This window comes from Candoia aspera, chromosome 5 (genome assembly GCF_035149785.1).
Source record: "Candoia aspera isolate rCanAsp1 chromosome 5, rCanAsp1.hap2, whole genome shotgun sequence".
Lineage (NCBI taxonomy): Eukaryota > Metazoa > Chordata > Lepidosauria > Squamata > Boidae > Candoia > Candoia aspera.
The window spans coordinates 101,118,270-101,139,329 of NC_086157.1; the positions used below are offsets into that span (position 1 = coordinate 101,118,270).

The following is a 21,060-nucleotide window of genomic DNA, read 5'->3' on the forward strand; positions in this document are numbered from 1 at the left end:
ATGGGAGAAGAGAGAGAAAAGATCCCCCCCCCCATCTCTTCTGGAAAGCTGCAGCATCAGAAAACAAGGGAAAAGAAGGGAAAAGAAGCTGAGGCCGCAGTGTTAGCCAGCCAGCGATGCTTCACCTGTGGTTCAGCTGGACATTTGCAGAAAGACTGTGCCTTGAGACCCAAGAGTAGAAGGACAGAGAAGAAGAACACAAGGGCAACACGGAAAGGCTCTTCAGACAACCCAAATTGCACAGGTTGCTGAGAAGGGTAATTCTGATGTATGGGTGTTAGATTCTGGGGCCAGTTGTCATTTATGTAATTGTAAAAGCTCTTTTGTGTCACTGTCTAAAACAGACAAAGTGTGTCTTTGGCTGATGGGTCTGTGACCAAAATTATGGGACAAGGTGACTTGTATTTATCCTGCTTGGAAGAAACTGTGAAAGGTGTGCTGTATGTTCCAAATTTAATATCAAACCTTTTATCTGTGGCACAATTGGCTGCAACAGCGTATGTCATAACATTTAAGAAAAATGGTTGTGAGATATGTAAAAATGGGAAATTGTGTGCTACTGGTATGTTAAAAGACTCCTTGTACATTGTGCAAAATGCAAGGAAGCCAAGCTGCAAGGCTGCAGCTGGCAACACTCCATATCATGACCAATGTGTACACCTGATGCACAGGAGATTTGGTCATGCTAATTTCAAGTATATAGCACAAATGCCACAGCTGTGTGCTGACCTAAAGATAAAACCCTGTGATAAATACTTAGATTGTGTAGTTTGCAAAGAGTGCAAAACACTCAAAGCTCCTGCGAGTAAGCACAGTGACAGAGTTACAACTAGACCTTTGGAAATTGTACACTCTGACATTATTGGTCCTTTTGCTCCAAGTCTTGGACAAGCAAGGTATGCAATGACCATCATTGATGATTTCTCAAGATACACATTTATCTACATCTTAAAACATAAAGATGAGGCATTTGAGAAATTTAAAAGTTTTGTGACATGGGCAAATGGAAAATTCCCTAGGCCTGTATCTGCACTCCAATGTGATAGAGGAGGAGAATACCTTTCTCACAAATTCAAAAGGTTCCTAGTGGAAAAGGGGATAGAACAAATTCTTTCTAACCCATACACTCCTCAGCAAAATGGTGTTGCTGAAAGGAAGGGCAGAACTTTGCAAAATGCATTGTTATGCATGCTTAAAGATTCACATTTATCTTTTAAATATTGGGGAGAGGCAATGTCCACTGCCTGTTATGTACAAAACAGATTGCATAATTCTGTGATTCAGGACACTCCATTCCACGTGTTTCATGGGGTGAAACCAAAGGTAAACCATCTTAGAGTGTTTGGTAGCACTGCATGGGTTCATATTCCAAAACAGCAGAGAAGGAAAGGAGGCCCCACAACAAAGAAAGCCATCTTTGTTGGCTATGAACAAAGCCAGAGGAGCTACAGGTTCATAATGGGAGAGAAATTAATAATTAGCAAAAGCGCTTCTTTTGCTGAGCAAAACTGGGGGAGATTGAATTCTAGCTCTCCAGTTGATCTAACAACAGAACAGCAAGGACTTGATGATAGTGACCTTTTGCATGATGAAGACATTAAGCCAGAAAAGCAAACTGAAGATCTATCTGGTGAGACAGATGCTTCTCAGGAAAGTGATAGGAGTCAAAATTTAAGCCCTGTATTACCTCGCAGATCTCAGAGGAGTAATAAAGGCGTTCCTCCATCACGTTTTCAGGCTGAAACAGTAAAGGCTTTTCACATATTCACAGAACCTGAGTCTTTAGAACAAGTGAATGCTTTACCACCTGAGATTGCACAAAATTGGCATTCTGCCATGCAACAGGAATTAGCATCCTTGAAAGAAAATAAAACATGGAAACTGGTAAATCTACCTGCCAATGAACGCTGCCTAGGTTGTAGGTAGGTTTTCAAACTGAAAAGGGATGCTGATGGCAAAATCGAAAAATATAAAGCAAGGTTGGTTGCAAAAAGGTTCACTCAAAGGAAAGATTTAGACTTTGATAAGACTTTTGTACCAGTTACTAAAGGTGAATAAATTAGATTGCTGTTAAAAATTGCTGCACTCAAAGGAATGTCAGTTCATCACTATGACATTCAAACTGCATTTCTCTATGGTGATTTAGACCACAAATTATACATGCAGCAATCTCCTGGCTATGAAAAAGGGGAGAATCTGGTCTGTGAACTGCAAAAATCAATCTATGGCTTAAAACAGGCTGCTAGATCCTGGAACCAAAAATTAGATGAAAAACCACAGAATTTTGGTTTTGAAAAAGGAAAAGCAGATCCATGTGTATATGTGAAGAAAGACAAACAAGGCTGTATGTATCTGTGCATTTATGTTGATTTGCTGCTGTTCACATCAACAGAAAAACAAAGGCTTGATTTTGAAGCCTGCATGAAAAGCCATTTCACATTAAAAAGCCTTGGAACAGTAACAAATTACCTAGGCTTGGAAATACACAGGGAGAAGGATGGTAGTTTTCTGTTAAGCCAAAGGGGAAATAATGTTAAAATATTGTGAATCAAAAGACATGATGGCTGATATTTTAACCAAACCTCTTGCTCTACCAAGACATACAGAGTTGACAAAGTTGGTTTGTGTCTTGCCCCTTAGCAAAACAAAGGGGAGTGTTGGAATTTCTTTGTTTTTGCCCAGACAAGCCATAAGTTACCATGATAACTGAGTACTTCCTTAAGTATCAGCAGGGTGAAGAGGTCGAATTTAATTGTCCTCAGTTTGGGTGTTAATAGCTGCATTGCCTGGAGGAGGGCAGCTTGCTTGTTACTTGGTTAGTTTCACTTTTGCAGCTGAGTAAGCAGCCTGGTGCTCTCTGAGCGCGTGTGAATGCACAAGCCTGTAAATATGTTTTTGAGCTTTCTGTAAATAAATTTATTTTTATAGAAATGCCTGGTGTGTGATTTTTCTGATCTCTCTGGGCCAAATGCTTTCCAGCACTCTGCAACAAATAATGACCCTCCTGCTGGACCTGAAGGGATGGGTAGATTTAATCAGGGATTATTTCCCTCAAATAATCTGACCCTATGCCATGAAGGGCTTTAAAGATCAAAACCAACACCATGAATTGATCCTGGAAGCAAACCGGCAACAAGTGGTGTGGAGCAAAGGTATAATGTGTGCCGTTCTAGAGGCACCCATAACTGCCCATGCTGCAGCATTTTGCACCAGCTGAAGCTTCCAAATGCTCTTCAAGGGCAGCCCCATGTAGACCACATTACAATAGTCCATTTGGGAGGTGACCAGGGGAGGAGTAACTGTGAGGAGAGCCTCATGATACAGGAATGGGCAAAACTGGTGCACAACACAAAGCTGTGCAAAGGCCCTCCTAGCCACAACTGCCATCTGCTCTTCAAGTCCAGAAGGACCCCAGATTGCACACCAGGTCTGGGGCAGTGCAACCCCATCCAGTACCAAAGGTGGAAAAGTCCCAGATCCAAAAGGCCCTAAAACCCAAAGCCTCTCATTCTTGCCAGGGTTTGGCTGAAGTCTGTTGTTCCCCATCCAGACACCCACAGCCTCCAGGCACCAGGACAGGACATCAACAGCATCACTTAGTTCACCAGGGGTGGAGATATATAATTGAGTATCATCAGCATACTGATGATACCTCACCACCATAGCAACAGATGATCCCCCCGCCAGCGGCTTTATGTAGATGTTAAACAGGAGTGGAGAAAATACTGAACCATGAAGCACCCCACATAGTAGGGGCCGAGGGGGGACCTCTCCCAATTAATACCAACTCATATCTGCCCCATAGAAAGGAAGAGAACCAACACAATACAGTGCTGCCCACTCCCTGTCCATGGAGCTGATCCAGAAGGATACTATGGTCAATGGTACTGAAGGCCTCCAAGAGGTCAAGTAGAGCCAGGATAGACACATTACTCCCATCCTGAGACCATCCAAAAGTGTGACCAATGCCATTTCCTTTTGGTGTCCAGGCCTGAATCTTGACTGGAAGGGGTCTAGATAATTCATTTCATCCAGGGTCCGCTGAAGTTGCTGCACAATCCTCTTCTCCATAATCTTCCGTAAAAAAGGGAGATTGAATACTGGATGAGAATTGTCCAGTATGGTGGGGTCCAGTGATGGTTTCTTGAGAAGGGGCGAACCAATGCCTCTTTAAGGAGTAGAGGCACAATCCCCTCTCCCGCCATCACTAGAACCCAATACATAATACCCCCGATGAAGCTTCAGCTTGCCGGGGGGGGGGCATGGATCTAAGGAGCAAGTAGCCAAGCTCACAGTCATGAGGATCCTGCAATGACAGAATAACAAACAAGGTAGAAACAAAAGAGAACAACCAAGTTCAATGGTGGTTTCAGTTATTCCCCCTACCCCCAAAAAAGGCTTGGGTAAAGAGTTTTTAAAAACTTTAAATCAAGAGGCCACACCAATTAATAAAATATGAAAAATAAATTTTACCACAGGAAAGAGTCCTGCAGGGTTCCAGCAGGGGTTAAATGAAACAAACAAATAAATATTAGATTAAAATCACAGCATTCAAAATGAGTAACTTTAAAGTGTATTAAAAGGATTTAACTTTTAACAACAGCACAGCAGATTTTTAAAAAAAATGGTGGAGGAGACAAACGTATGCAAGATCCCACTTCTTAAGCCAAAGACCTTTGTGGCAATGTGATAACCCCTTCCATGAATAAGAGTCAGGTGGAGTGGCAGCTGATTCTTTCTTAACACTTAAATTAGAACAAACCTCCCTGTAGCTAGGGAAGCAGGCTGATTTAAAGGGTGGAGAGGGGTGTTGGTATGGCATATTGTTCTCTTCCACCAGCTTGCTGCCTTCTAGTATCTGCTAGGACTGGTCCTTTTCCCATGTCCAGCCAACTAACCATGTTTTATGGCAGGCCCGTGAGCAGAATATCCAGCTAATCTTAAAGTTGAGGCTATTTCCTACAGATACTGGCATGCCTTCCGTTAATCTGTGGAAACTATTTAGAGTATTAAAATTAATCACCAGCATCAATGTTTTCATCATTATATTCAGATGATAGGATCATGAAGCTACAGAGAAGGAATGTGATCTGTCAAATGGTTATAGAATACACTGGGTTATTTGTGAAATCTCAAGAGAGGACAAAAAAAAAGTATATATTTTTCCTGGTTTGCAGCCAAGAGGCCATGGCTATGGCAGTTACTCAACATAATACACAAAGTCTATAAACAATTGAAGTTTTAGGCATTGTGAAATACCTGTATTTAAATTTCAGGATCCATTGGTGTATAATATGTTTCTGATGTCCCCATTTTACAGTGTTATTATTATTGCCAGCTGTCCTTAAGTGCTGAAAATGACTTATAAAAGAGAAGAAATAATCTAAAATCAGCAATATGTAAAATCAAAATTGTAATTATCCCCTTGGAAATAAAATACTTAAATTAGTAAGTCATGTGGAATTTAGCTTACAAGAATCCTCACAAGAATATATGAGACACACAAAAAAAAACATGCTGGACTAGGCCAAATGCCTGCCTAGGTCTCAGAATGAGCAAGCAGATGTTCTAGGATACCCACCAGAAAAACATGAGCATCAAAGCATTTTCCTGTTCATATTTCTCCCCAAGAGGTACCAAAAGCTCCTCTATTTCTTTGTATAATCTCCCCAATTTGACATCATCCAGATATGCAAATCCTATCATCACAGACTTTACAATAATCTATCCACCTATTCTCTGGAGTAAATGGAGTCTCAGTTATGGCTGAGGCTTGATATGAACCTGACTTTCCCATATTGATTGATTGATTGATTGATTGATTGAATTTTATCACTACTCATCTCCCCCCAAATGCACAAGCATTACCATGATATACTTCATTTCCTGTTTACATTCTAAAAAAATTTGTGTTAGAGAAATTAAGGAATAAAATGAACTCATAAAAATTAACTTTGTTTGAATATTAAATGGGTTCCTTGGTTCAAGAACAATGATGATGTTTTCCCATAGTCCTTTGTGGCAAATATGGGAAACTTAATCAGAAAATTTAGTCATTAATTTTCTCAGCACAATTTCCTCATCTATGCCCACTTCTGCTTCTTCCAGTCTTTCACAATCAATATATGTGAAAAAGTAATATTCTTACAAGTAATATGATCACTATATAGTCCACCTATTTTAGATTCCGTCTTCAGCTTTAACTACTGGCCAACTCAGACATTCATTTAGTATTAAATGGTACAAAGTGCCAGACATGACACGCCTTATAGCAGACATCATGGCTTTTGTCTAACTGAGCTTTTCCAGGAAGCTGTTATGCTAAAATGGGAAGAAGGATGTCATGGCCATTGCCTACTTGAGCATAGGAACCTCACCTGATTTCATGAATGAGGTAAATTTTTAAGAAAGGAGAACACTTAAGAAAATGAGTAGATATTGTCAGATTTAGGTTCTAAAACAGTAGAAACTGCAGAAACATTTGTTTAGTTCATAATTGAAGGTTAATTTATCTATATGTACATTTTCAGACCAATACACCAACTGAAATTTAGTTAGCTGGTGACTTCATAGACATATCTGTGTAGCTTTGTTGGCCACTATATGGAAGTCATTGGCCATTACTTCTCCCAAGTCTTGTCTATAAGTACTCCTATCCAAATACTAACCCATTTGAATAGCTTTCCCAATTCACCCAAAGCCAGATATGTATTACCTTCAGCTGCAAGAAACTGCAAAATTGCAAACAAAAATAAGCCTGGAGAAATGTGCACAAAATATACACAGAACTTTTACTGAGAACATTTTAAAAATCTCAAATTCAACCAACTGAACTTGAAATATTCAAAAAAATGTGAAACTAACAGATTTGCCTGTCCTAACTCCAACTTTCTTCAGAATCTTAAAAATATATCAACATTAAAATTTGGTAACTAACAAGCATATTTGAATATTGTTATGGATTTTCACTTCCTAGTCTGGTCTACCTTGAAGGGCTGATAATGCCCTTGAAGGCCACCCTGAAGCTTCAACTGTTCCAGAATGCAATGGTGTGAGCAATGATGAGCGTGCTCCAGTTTGCCTATGTGACACTTGTGCTTCATGAGCTGCACTGGTTGCCAATTTGCTTCCAGATGCAATTCAAGGTGCTGAGTATGACCTATAAAGACCTACATGACATAGGTCCTTGTTACATGAGGGACCACCTATTTCCTGTGGTGTCAACCCAGCTGGTTCAATCCAACAGAGTTGGTACACTCTGGGTTCCTTCGATTAAGCAGTGCCATCTATCAGAACTTCAGTAGTATGCCTCCTCTGTCATGGTACTTGCCCTCTGAAAAGAGGTTTCTCCTGCCTTCTGGGTGGTTCTGATCCTGATGCTGTTCTGGACAGCCTTAAAGACCTGACTCTCCTCCCAGGCTTTAGGCTAGGGTGGTTGAAGCCCCTTGTAGGATGCTTGTATACAACGTACAATAGCTTGTATGTTGCTATTGGCCAGATCTGCTGTCTTATTTATTGCTTAATTTATCTGATTGAATATAGCTGTTTGTTTTTATGCTATGAGCCACCCAGAATTGATTGGAATTGGGCAGTGTCCAAGATGGATGGATGGATGGATGGATGGATGGACGAACAAACGAACGAACGAGCAATATGACTGGGCTCACTCAGCACATTAAACCATAAGAATCGGTTTGGAGTCAGGCAGCTCCTAAAACTAATAAAAGAAATAAATAAAGTGGTTTTGAATAACCATGTTGCATGATCCCAGCAATTATAGTTTGTAAACCATGGTTTATACTGATATGTGAATCTTTTGTTTGTGTATGTCTTTGAGTCCTGGCAACTACATGGAGAAGAAGAGTTTTCTTGGCAAAATTTCTTGAATGTTCCTGTCTTCTATTTTCACCACCACAACAACCCTGTGAGGTGTTGGGCTGAGAGACGGTGACTGGCCCAAAGTCACCCAGCCAGCTTTCATGCCTAAGGCAGGCCTTGAACTCACTGTCTCCTGGTTTCTAGCCCGGTGCCTTAAACTGGTTCATGTGTGAATCTAGCCATTTTTTATTTATTCAATAAACTTTGATTAAGCCTGCTCTGACTAAACAAACCAAGAACTTGCACAAAGATAGAACCAGGTCCCTGTATTTCTACAGGTGTCTCTGACATGACATTCTAAGGCATGCTTCGTTTACCCATGTTTTAATGAATAAATAACCATTGACTGAATTTTCTCTCTCCCATTCACAATACATACACAAATGGACAAACTTACCTGTTCCAAAAGCCTTACTGTGTAACAATTATTCATTGTTTCTTGGTCAATCAGAAAGGAGACATTATTAAACCATTCATTTTTGCTGAGGAAAGTTCATCCATTCTTACTAATAAAGAAATATCTGTCACTCAATTTAAGGAAGTCAATTTGTCCCCATTTTTGGTTTCATAAAGAAAAGTAACACAAGAATGATGTAGATGGCTTCCTATGAAGGACAGATATCAGCAGGGGTTTTTTTTCACCCATTGCAGAATTGTCTAAAATATTACATAATTTCACAAAACCACAGATTGTGCGATAGAATGAGTCACTAAGGGGCTAGCAGTAAAGCTTACTGGCACTATATAAATTTGTCCTCCTTAGGTAGAAGGCATTACAGACCCAAAGCCTTCTCCTTTAGCACTGAGTTTGCAATAAGGGTCATTATGAAGTATATCCTGATCTGTATCACAGTTTTTCTGCCTTCTTTATTTGCTATCCCAATAGATCGTCATGCTGAAGGTGGACCAAGTGCTGAAGACACAAAACTTCTACAAGTAAGTTCCATCAAAACTTTGTATCACCTATAGGGGTACAATGTTCCACAGTATGATTGTTCTGCTGCTAACCTATGGTAAAAGTTTTAATATTTTTAAATTGATCATTTACTTATGTAATATGATTCTGTATTGTGAACAGTATGCATAGTGCATTATTTCTGCATCTATAACCCTGCCTTTTTTCCACCATGCGACTAAGTTTATGTGTGCTGGTTTCTATGGTGGTCTCCCATCCCTGTACTGACCTATGCCATGCTCTCCTAATGAAGTATTTCCATCCTGATCAGAATCTTGTTGTAACTGTTTAAGATCTTTCAATTATTGTTTATGAAGTACTATATGTATATGTATATGTATATGTATATGTATATGTATATGTATATGTATATGTATATGTATATGTATATGTATATGTATATGTATATGTATATGTATAGTCAGTCTGTGGCAGACATAAGTGTTTGTGTGAGCAAAGCTGAACTCTCCCAAAGATACAGAGAGAGAAAGAGAGCTTATTTTTATTAAGTCACAAGTCTTCTTTCCAGCTACCATTGCTTGCAGTGTCAAAAGCAAAAAAAAAAAATTAAAATTAAAATTAAAAAAATTAAAATTTATTTAATTTAGATTAATTAATTTAGATTAATTTGGATTAATTAATTTAGATTAAAAGATTTTAAAAACTGGCAAGGTTAGCAAGAGTAAGGAAGGGCAGTTGATCTCCATTAAAGATAGAACAGTCTCCTTCTGCTTAACTTCTTATGAAAATGGGCCAAATAATCAGAACTTTAAACCTGGAAGAAATCTCAAAGATTGAGTGGTCTACTCTCCTGTTGAGGAAAGAATTCTATAGCAGCCTTCCATAATTTTTATTTTTATTTATTTGTCAAATTTATATGGCCACCCATCTCACACGATATGACTGATATCTTCCAGGTGTATCCAGTCTACAGCTATTGAATTACCCAGCTGGCATCCTTATTAGATGACTTTACTTATTTAGTTATTTAGTTATTTTTAAAATTTCTCCTCTTCACTGCTACTATCAATTAAAGTTTGGCTTGATTTACAGGATAGTCACCAGGGTAAATGAAAACAGACTGGCAGTGTTTGGTGGGAAAGGACAAAAACAAGGGTGGGAATTCACCAGTTGCTGTCCTTAACCTCATGTACAGGGTAAATAAAGACAGCACCATTTGTTAGTGTCATGTCTGTGGCAGGATAGAGATCGCAAATGGGGATAGCAAGTTTTAGGCTGGTATAATTTTCTGCCTGATCAAGGACTGGTGGATAGTAATTTAATTTCCCCAGGAGGAAAAGCCTTGTTCAAAACATGGCAAAAAAATCTTTTTAAAAGATAGTATTTGAAAAAGAGTAAAGATGAATGACCTAATCTCAAAATATATGTATCTCCCCCAAGGTCACCCAGCTGGCTTTGTGCCTAAGGTGGGACTACACCTGCACACAAACGATATTCAATATAAGTACAGCATGTAGACTAAATTTCCCTCCCATGCATTCAGAAAAATAGCAGTTGCATTCTACAATAAATGCATGAGACATTTATGATTTTCTTTTTTCATGATCTAGGTTTATCTTGACAAATACTTCCCAACCTATCATAAAGGCAGCTATAGCCTGGAAGAACGACTCAGACAAATGCAGAAATTCTTCCATTTGGCTGTCACAGGAAGAATGGATAATGAAACATTAAGCGTAATGAAACAGTCTCGATGTGGAGTCCCAGATGTCTCAGAAAACTATAAAGCTGAACAAAGAATCTGGAGAAAAAGTGCGCTCACATACAGGTTAATTACAATTTCAGGGTTTTTTTTTTAATAAAAAGAACTTATGGGTAACATTATTTCTTACCTATTAATATTTTGTCATTCTCCATTGCTCAAAGGATTAACAATTACACTCCGGATATGCCAAGATGGAAGGTAGATGCAATCATAGCCAAGGCATTCAAAGTCTGGAGTGATGTGACTCCACTGAGCTTCCAGAAAACTTCCAGACTTGCCGACATAGAAATATTTTTTGCATATGGTGGTAAGGCTGTCAATTTTTATCAACTAGCTCTCAATTATGCATTTTCACACTATACCAGTCCCTTTCTGAAGCATTATTCAGATTCTCTGCACTTTCACTGATCACAGTCAAAGGATTCAAGGCTGAATGGAGTAAAATCCAGATGGTGCCTCCCTCCTTAAATCAAAATCATTTAGACATCAGTTCATGGGAAACAATAGTTCTACTCTAAACTGTATTGGTGAGACCCCATCTCAAATAGTCATCCAGCTCCAGGCTCTATTTTTTAAGAACTTCAGACAAACTGAGGGACCGTCTCATCCCCATATCATCAACCCGTCCCACCTGGTCAGGCAGGGAGGGCATGCTACAGACCCCATCAGTAAAGGAATTTCATCTAGCAGGGTCCAGGAGGCGAGCCTTCTCTGCAGTGGCACCCGCCCTTTGGAACATCTTGCCCCCGGGGTTGAGACAGGTTTCCTTGCTCTCGGACTTCCAGAAGAAACTTAAGACCTGGTTCTGCTGCCTTGCTTGGGAGGGGAAGAGTGATAGCTCCACCTGGGGATGGCTGGTGCCGTAACATCTCTTAGTGATTGTGTTCCATCTCCACTTGGATTTTACATTTGTTTTTATGTATATTTTAATGGTAATTTTTATGTGGTTATGTTTTTAGTGCTATTTTATTGTAAACTGCCCAGAGTCCCCCATTGGGGCAGATGGGTGGTGATATAAATTTAATAAATAATAATAATAATAAACTGGAATAGGTTCACAGAAAGGCTGCCAGGATGACGTGAGGAATTAAAATGTTGTCATCTGAGGAGACATTGATGGAACTTGAGAAGAAGGAAAGGGGAGCATTTTTCAAAAACCTGAAAGGATGTCACACAAAATTAAAGGGAGGCAGATTCTGTTTGACCACAAGCAGAAAAATTACTGCTACTACTAATATAATAAATAATAATCAGTTTAACTCATTACCAAGAGAGAGGGGATCCCCTCTTTCACTGGGATGTGTTCAAGCGACGGTTACATAGCCATTCATCAGGGATTGTTTCACTGATTGAAGAGTCTTTCCAATTCTGTGCTGGTTTCCTTTTTCATCCCCTCTTCAGATCATTTCATGCATATATTAGCCCAGGCTTAAAAATTATTGCTGTCTTGAAATTACTGCAATGATCCCTTGATCTGTGAAATGATTGATGATCGTTGGTGACTTGCAGGTTGCTACACTCTGTGTTCTCTGTTTGGGTCAAATCACTGACTATAGTTCTGATTATACTGTAGCTGAGCTTTAAAAATCCAGGTGACTACTAGATGGAAGAGTTACTGTTTATGTAAGTCTTTGCTGCCATCTGCTTGGATTCTTGCCGCAGAATATGGTGGCCCTAAGAATCCATGAGGGCTCTTCCTTCTTTTGATATCTTTCCCACTTAAATAATGGAATACAGGAGAGAATGAAAAATCCTTTATAAAAGAACCTCTCTTAGCTACTGTAAATTAGAGATAATATGGTTTTGTTAAAAATTAAATTCAACAAATAAGCAGCTTGGGAAAGATCCCCAAAGTGTTAGTTTGGCTAACATTCCAATCTTCCTATCATTCCGTCTGGAACCATCATTCACCCCTTGACAGATGCATTGGAGATACAACTTATGAAAGCTCAGCAAGGCTTGTACCTGAGCCAGAGGTTATCACTGCATCACTGGCACCACTGGCACATATTCTTATGCATGATTATATGGATGGTGAAAATCACAAAAAGGGGATAAGTCTACATAAGGATATTGAAAATGGCAACATTTTCCTAACCTAACATCTTACTTACTGATTAATTATGCTACATTTCAATTTTTTTAATAATAATTTTTATATTATACTTCAAATTTAGACCATGGTGATTATGGCCGTTTTGATGGTCAAGGGGGAGTTTTGGCTCATGCATTCTCTCCTGGACCAGGAATTGGGGGAGATACTCATTTTGATGAAGCAGAGAAATGGTCAGAGTATAACAGAGGTAAGTCACTCATTAACTATTTGAGGTTATTTCTCATCTATTTTATAATAAAAATGACTGCCAAGACAGTTAATGTCATAAACAAAGAGTAATCAATCACAACCTAGCAACTATCGTGATAAAAACATATTATAAGAAGCAATCAAAAACAGAAGCCAATTTAGGAAAATATCACCTGGAGAAATACTATTTTCTGAATTTTCTAAGCCAGGAGTCATCAGGCCAAGACTTGGAAATACATCCAAATCCCAAGGCCATGATTAAAGACATCCCGCTAAAGATAATGGGAGGAATGCAATGTTTGCAAATTCTGCAACAAACTGCAAGCAAAATCTTAGTACAGATCAGAATTTAGTAATTTAATATATATTCCATATACTTCCATCATGTTTTCAGTTGTCTGCTTAAGAAACATATAGAAATATGACAATTAAAAAGAGAGAGAGAGATATATAAAGATGTATCAGTAGATACTCAGGAGGTCAGCCTAAGTATATTTGCCTATGTGCCAATAATAAAGGTTAATGTGCCCTCATGCCCTCCTCCTAATGACTACATAAACACATCCAGACATATAGAATCATCATATAGAAATGGCTAGCCTCCAGCTGTGGAATTTTCTGGTACCCACCCCCATTCCATCCAAGCCCATCTCTGTTTAGCTGTTTGAGATCAGCCAAGGCTGGTTAGGAGCTGCCACCAGATGAGATTTACATATTAGTGGTAAAAGAAGGTGGTAAATTAAATCCCCTCTGGGTACACTTTGAAATCTAGAAATAAAGAATTTTACATAAGACACAGTTTGATTCGCCAATGTATTAATTTCCAAATCTTCCAAGGTGGATTGCAGTGTTCTTGCCAGTTTTGAAGGACAAATTGGGTCTATTTATATAAAAAACTGTCTTCCATACTAATCCACCCAGATATAGTGTGCAAGGCACAGAGTTCACATAAGAGTGAGTGTGTGTTCCTACAGAGGATCAATACCTCTAGCCGCCCAGGGTCACTTGCTGAGATGGGCAGCTATAGAAACTGAATGAATGAATGAATAAATAAAAAAATAAATAAAAATACTTCATGCGCCATATTTCTGTGCTACAGCATATATTGCAAGTAGTGTATATAAGGATTGGCAAGAGTCCACTCAATGTACATTTTTGAGGAAAATACTTTAGAGTGGAAATTCACATTTTGCACCATTAATGCCTCAGGTTAAACTTCTGAAAACTGACAGGATAGGCAACAGTTATATCAGGGCCCCAGGGCCACATGTGGACACCTGAAACCTTTGGTGATGCCTGAAGACCCCTGAAATAAAACCCCCTGAATTGTAATGTTTATGTAATTGAAGGGAAATTATATTTTATATTATACTTACACTAAATCCAATTTTATTTTTGTCCTGATCCCTGACATAGAGTCAAATGGGGCACTAGCCCTGGAAAAGGCATTAAGACTTGGGATATATGAGACTATATATCAGTTTCTGCTAAATGACTCCTTTTTCTTCTTCTCTGTTTTAGAGATCAACCTGTTTCTTGTTGCTGCACATGAATTTGGTCATGCCTTAGGACTTAGCCATTCTAATGTCATTGGCTCTTTGATGTACCCAACATATTCTTACAGCAACCCCAAATCCTTCCAACTTCCAAGTAATGACAGACAAAGAATTCAGAGACTTTATGGTAATTTCAATTTGAATTTTCTTATTCTTGTGGAGAAGCGCATTTTAATCGGTCTCCAACCCTTGGCTCTACTCACTTTCTAATGGGTAGTGTTGTTGGCTAGAAGGTGACTATAAGCTGGTACACCACAAATGCCAGTCATGAACGGATAGTTTTCTCTTGGAGTTCAAGGTGGCTTACAAGAAGTTTCCCGTAGTTTTATTTTATCTCCAAAATAATGTTCTGAGGTAATTAGGGCTAAGGGAGAGTAACTGGATCAAAGTCACCTACTGAGGTCTATGGATGAAAGGGGACTTGAACCTAGGTTTCTCCAATATGACTCCAACAGTTTAGCCACCCATTATACTGGCCATATTTTGGTTGGGTTGTCACTGAATTAAGTTTTTGTCATACCGTAATGGATGAAAAGCACTAAGGAATTGAAGAGAGCTATAAATAGCAATTATCCCTGCTCTCGGTCTTACAATTGAAAAGGCATGGCCCATAAGGGAAAAGGCATGAGGAAAGAGAAGAATAGCCAGTTGGCAACCATTTTTAAGATGCAGGTTCCAGTTCAGATACTGTGATAGGATGGCTGCTGCCAGCTAAGTGATGGTTGAGGAGAACTCAGAAGAACTAGTCTCACCACAGAGATCTCTCATTTATCCTTTTGCTCTCAGTCTTTGAGTTGGCAGCTGGAAGTCTCAGGAATGGGAAGCTGCTATCTGTCCAAGTAGTAGACACTGTGGACCAGATGAACAAATAATCTGACTTAATATAAGAGAACATCCTATTTGGCTCAGAAGTGGGAGTTCATAGAAATCCAGAATTTCATGGCCCAAGCATACACAACATCTGGCCCTGATGGTGTTGCTGAACTGTAACTCTCAGCATTCCTCACCACGCAACAAGGCAGCAACATTGGAGTCCCGTTATTGCCATAGCCTGTTACAGCATCCAACACAGGGAGATCACATGAAACAGCATGATGCCAGCAGTGTGCTTTAAAGTCATTGCCAGCCACTTCAGTCCTGTATGTTACTCTGCCTTTAGAAATAGCCTATGGCAGTAGTCAAGGTCGCTACAGAAAAAAAGGATAAAGAATACTAAGGGTCTGGATCCAGCCATTAGGTTTATGCTCTAAAACTGATTTCTCCTATCTGATGGAGAATTCATGGCCTTCATGAATTCCAGAAGATGCAGCAGATTGGAGGTGTGGCAAATAACTCTAAAAGAATCAGACTAGCCCTATCAAATCAGAGAAGGAAGCTAATGCAGAGAATGGGAAGATAGTAACCTGAAACAAAATATAACAAATGTACCATGCCATAGGTTTTAATCAGGACATTTTCACTGCAAAGTGTATGTGTGTGTATATAGAAATATAGATAGATATGGGTATGGATATGGGTATGGGTATGGGTATGAATAAGCTGATCTACTGTATACGATAACTCAACATGATCTCAGTACTAATGATGGGACATATGGCTTCGGGATTCCACCAAGCCATCTCCACATGGCCATAGGCATTGCTGAAAAGGGATGGTTTTATACCCCCCACCCCAACAGAACTGCAGAGGGTAGAGCATCCATCCTGGCCAAGGTGAAAGCCCAACCAAATTTCAGAATTAGAATTCAAGAGAGATAAGATGATGGCACATGCCCATTTGAGAAGAATCCATAAACTGTACGGTTGGATACTAGGCTTAAACTGGTTTGAAAATCAATATCCCAGATACGTTGTCTAAGATGATTCCTGGCATTTTCAACCCCTAATGGACAGAGACTTTCCAATTATATTTATTTAAATGGCTTGTATGGCCGCCCATCTTAAACACAACCCTGGGCAGCTCAGAACAAGAATAAAACTCAATAACTATAAAATTATGAACCATAAAAGCATAAAAGCCTAAAACAAAAACCAGCACTTCAGTCATCCCCTTGGGATGCCCCACAGCCAACTCCAGATATTCTCGTTCTATTTGTCTCCCCTCCTTCTTATATCCCATTGAATCAGGGAGGACCCTGCCTGAGTCTCTTCTGAATACTATCCTGTTTCCCAGGACTTAAGGAATGTTTCAACCTTCTTTGCTTATATAATGGTTCTTGCCTATTTCTTCAAGGTAATCTCCCTGATTCTTCACAGGCAGGTTGGCACCAGTTTTCATGGACAAGTGCCCACCACAGATTTATCTGATTCCTGATTCTGTCCTAGCCAGCCTACCATAGCAGAGTAAAGCAGTTACTCTTCTTTTTATTGAGCAAATCTGCTCTGGAAAACAACAACTGTGTACCTATGTTTATCTTATTTGTTCAGACATTTATATTTATTTTTTCACTCCCTTAACAATATCCTTCTTTTTCTTTCTTAGGAGTAAGGAAATGAAACCGTTGAAGAACCCCATCGTATTTAAATGGTACAGAAGAATTTATATTTTGTACCAATCAAAAGTGTTATTTCAACCACATTTATAATATACTAAAAGCAGCAAAAGTTTGGCTGCCTGCTTGATAACAGGGAAAAACTACTGGACCATACCTTTGTTGCGGGAGCTACAACTGTTGTCGATTTGCTTCCTGGTGCAATTCAAGATGCCGATTACCAACTGTAAGGTGTGCCTTTTTTGTAGATGCCCTTCACTTGGGAACAATGAACCATCCAACATCAAACCAACACCAGCCCTGTCGGCATTCAGGGAAGCCACCAAGACTGATAATACGTCAGATTCCATCTCTCAGTTATTAGTTTTGGGATTTGGTTAATTTTTTTCCTTGTAATTATTTATTGTTATTTTTGCAAGGAACTCAAGATGTTTATGGAAGTGAGTGATGTATACCTAGCTAATAAATAATCCAACCCCTTTATGTGCTGTGGTCATAGGAAGCACTTGTATTTTCTTCTGTGTATAATGAAGTAATGTGTTGCACCTGTGCATGTGTGCATTTCTAGACTTCATTTCTGGAAGTCTAATCAGAGCACAGCTATGGGTTGCCTTTGTATACACATGTGTGTCTTTGTGTGTGAATGTGTTTCTGTTTCCCCTCAAGTTGTATCTATGTGTGTACTGGGAAGCTCAGGGTGAGCTTAATTCAGGACATCACAGAGAGAGCTTTTTCAGGAGGGGAGCGGGGTGGAATTGGGCAAAGCAATTGGCAGTTTCCCCAAGCAGACTGACTTTCAGGTACCCTCCACATTCAGGGGGCTGAACTAAATTATTCCCAAGATCCTTTCCAACTTTCTATGAAACTGAGACTCCCACTCAGAAAAAGGATAGGAAAAAAAGAAGAAATTGTTAGCAGGGTGTAATGATTGCCTATCCTGATATACTCAGACTCACAAGCAGGTACTTAATGATATCTGGTTTATTAAAAGAATAGTATGCAAATACAGAGAAAGCTGAGAATGACTAAAAGCACGCCAAATACAAACTAAAAACCCTCGGCTCCAAACGTAATCCCTCCCCTTGCCCGGCCATAGCAACCACCCCCCTCCCAGGTGCTGGCAACCGTTTTCCACACATCCTGGGAAAGCAACCTTGAACGCATGAGATAACCCAAACACATTCCAACCCAGCAGCCAACAGATAACAACTCCCTGAAGAGGAATCCTCCCTCCCGAGATCAAACACGTATCAGGCAAATGACATGCGAAACGTTACAATGTACCAGGAACATTGGAACAGTGAACATGACATACCGCCCCCCAAAAATACTAAGGAGCAGGTTTTACAGGATAAGCAGCGTGAAAACGCTGAACTAGAAGAAGAGAGTGAACATCGTGGGCAGCCACCCACTCAGGGTGGGGGAAATGCTTCCAGTGTATAAGGTACTGTAGGGTATTACGAAGCCTGTGGGAATCAAGGACCCCCTTCACCTCAAAATGCTGTTGTCTGTCAATCATAATGGGCAGAGGGGGTGTAGGTTGGAGATGCCAGCGATCGGAGTGGTGAACAGGCTTGACCAAGCTGCAATGAAAAACAGGATGTAAGCGTTTAAGGTTGTGTGGCAAGTCCAATTTGAAAGTAACAGGGTTGATAATTCCAACAATGGGAAAAGGTCCAACAAACTTAGGAGCCAATTTCTTAGAGGGCTGAGGAGATTTAATGAACTTGGTGGAAAGGTAGACCTTATCGCCAACTTTGAAGGCAGGCTGAAGGGCTCGCTTCTTATCAGCATGCAGTTTGTAGGTTGACTGGGCATCTGCCAGCGCTTGTTGAATCACTGGCCAGGAATCACCCAGGTGTGCAGCCCAGTCGGAAGGGGAAGAAGGCGGTGAAGTGGGTTGAGGCAGGTCAGGAATGGGCACGAAATCCCGGCCAAACACAGTACGAAAGGGGGGGTGTCCTGTGCTCTGATGTACTGCGTTGTTGTAAGCCACTTCGGCGAAAGGCAGGAGATCAACCCAATTGTCCTGCTGATAGTTTACAAAGGCTCTCAAATATTGTTCTAAAGTGGCATTAAGAGCCTCCGTAGATCCGTCAGTCTCAGGATGCGACGCAGTGGACAGCACCTGTTTGATGCCCAGCAGTTTTAAAAATGCCCGCCAGAACTGGGAAGTAAATTGTGTCCCGCGGTCTGTGACCAAATGGGCGGGGCATCCGTGAATTCTGTACACGTGGACTAGGAAGAGGCGGGCTAACTGTTGAGCCGATGGGATAGAGACACATGGAATGAAATGGGCTTGTTTAGAAAAGTAGTCTTTCACAACCCAAATCACAGTCTTTCTCTGGCTTGGAGGCAAGTCGACAATAAAATCCATAGAGATTTCCTCCCAAGGATGGGAGGGGCTGGCCACTGGCTGCAGCAGCCCTTGCGATTTACCCCCCTTCCGTTTTGACATGGCACAGACAGGACAAGAAGCAACATAACTTTTTACATCACGCCTCAATGTGGGCCACCAAAACTGGCGCCGCACCAGGTGTAAGGTTTTTACAAAGCCAAAATGACCAGCCAGTTTGTCATCATGGGACCTGAGTAGGACCTCCCTTCACAAACTGTCAGGAACATAGAGACAGCTTTGCTTCCATGCGAAGTCTCGGTCAAATGTAACATTGTGTCTATTTGCATGCAACCAAGTGTCAGATTTCAGTTCGGAGAGAAACTGTTGTTGCAACTGAGAAGGGATTGACAGCCTCCCCCCAGCTGGTGAAACTGAACCTGAGGGTAGCTGCGCGCTTGTCTGGCTGTGACAGCCTGCATACCCAACTGAGGGTCTGTCCACAAAGTGCCAACCACGTCAGGTACTGAGGTCGAATCCTGGGGCAGGTGGGAAAGTGCATCAGCCAGGAAGTTCTTCTTACCCGGAATGAACTTCAACTTAAAATTAAAACGGCTGAAGAATTGAGCCCAACGGATTTGTTTAGGGCTGAGCTTACGGGGCGTGCTGAGCGCTTCTAAGTTCTTATGGTCCGTCCAAACCTCAAACGGACATTTGGCCCCCTCTAAAAGGTGGCGCCATGCCTCCAAAGCTGCTTTGACTGAAAAAGCCTCCTTTTCCCAAACATGCCATCGTCTTTCTGTCTCAGAAAATTTGCGGGAGAGATACGCACAGGGTCTTAGGCAGCCACCAGCATCTGCCTGCAACAAAAGTGCTCCAATGGAGAAATCAGAGGCATCCACTTGAACCACAAAAGGTTTAGTGGGATCAGGGTGTTGCAGGATAGGCTCCGCCGTGAACAGGCTTTTTAGCTTGTCAAAAGCCACCTGGCATTCAGGTGTCCACTTGAGCAATGCTCCCGGGTTCTTTACCTTGCGTGTGTCCCCCAGACCCTTTGTTCGCAATAAATCAGTGAGAGGCAATGCAATTTCTGCGAACCCCTGGATGAATTGCCGATAATAGTTGGAAAATCCAAGGAAACTTTGGAGCTGCCTGCGAGTGCGCGGGCACTCCCACTCTAAAATGGCTTGGATCTTTGCAGGGTCCATTTCAATACCCTTGTCAGAAATTCTGTACCCCAAATAATCAAGTTGAGTCTTATGAAATTCACATTTAGATAGTTTAGCATAAAGCTCAGCCTTCCTCAGTTTGCTGAGCACCTGTTTCACCAAACGCTCATGTTCTTCCATTGTTTCAGTGTAAATTAAAACATCATCCAAATAAACCAGTACCCCTTTGAACAAATGCTCATGCAACACTTCATTGATCAATTGCATAAACACCCCAGGTGACCCTGCCAGTCCAAACGGCAAAACTTTGTACTGGAAAGAGCCCAGAGGACAGTTGAAAGCAGTTTTCCACTCATCCCCTTCTCGTATGCGGATCCGGAAATACACCTCCCTCAAATCCAGCTTAGAGAAGATTTTCCCCTTGGCCAGATGTGCTAAGATGTCTTTTATTATTGGCAAAGGATATTTGTTTAATATCGAAACTGCATTCAATCCACGGTAATCTGTACAAAGTCTCGATGTCCCATCCTTCTTCGCTCGGAATAAAACAGGTGCACCCACTGGTGAATTAGCTGGTTCAATAAAACCCCTTGCCAAATTTTTATCCACAAACTCCCTCAGCGCTGCCAGTTCTTTTTGGGTCAT

General features: G+C 40.6%; 1 protein-coding gene across 1 annotated transcript; it reads left to right on the forward strand.

The window, feature by feature from the left end:
• Window positions 1-8,632: 8,632 nt before the first annotated feature.
• LOC134499218 (matrix metalloproteinase-18-like) lies at window positions 8,633-17,242 on the forward strand. The gene is made up of 6 exons (XM_063305849.1): window positions 8,633-8,814; window positions 10,405-10,622; window positions 10,721-10,866; window positions 12,737-12,862; window positions 14,386-14,547; window positions 16,902-17,242. Exons 1-6 carry the CDS (start codon window positions 8,704-8,706, stop codon window positions 16,913-16,915), a joined length of 777 nt encoding a protein of 258 aa, XP_063161919.1. The 5' UTR covers window positions 8,633-8,703; the 3' UTR covers window positions 16,916-17,242.
• The last annotated feature ends 3,818 nt before the right edge of the window (window positions 17,243-21,060 follow it).

Excerpts from the sequence above, each read along its gene's own strand:
- LOC134499218 (XM_063305849.1), top strand. The coding sequence starts at position 8,704 with ATGAAGTATATCCTGATCTGTATCACAGTTTTTCTGCCTTCTTTATTT. Across the intron at positions 10,867-12,736 it reads AATATTTTTTGCATATGGTG|ACCATGGTGATTATGGCCGT; the intron begins GTAAGGCTGTCA and ends CTTCAAATTTAG. Across the intron at positions 12,863-14,385 it reads ATGGTCAGAGTATAACAGAG|AGATCAACCTGTTTCTTGTT; the intron begins GTAAGTCACTCA and ends TCTCTGTTTTAG.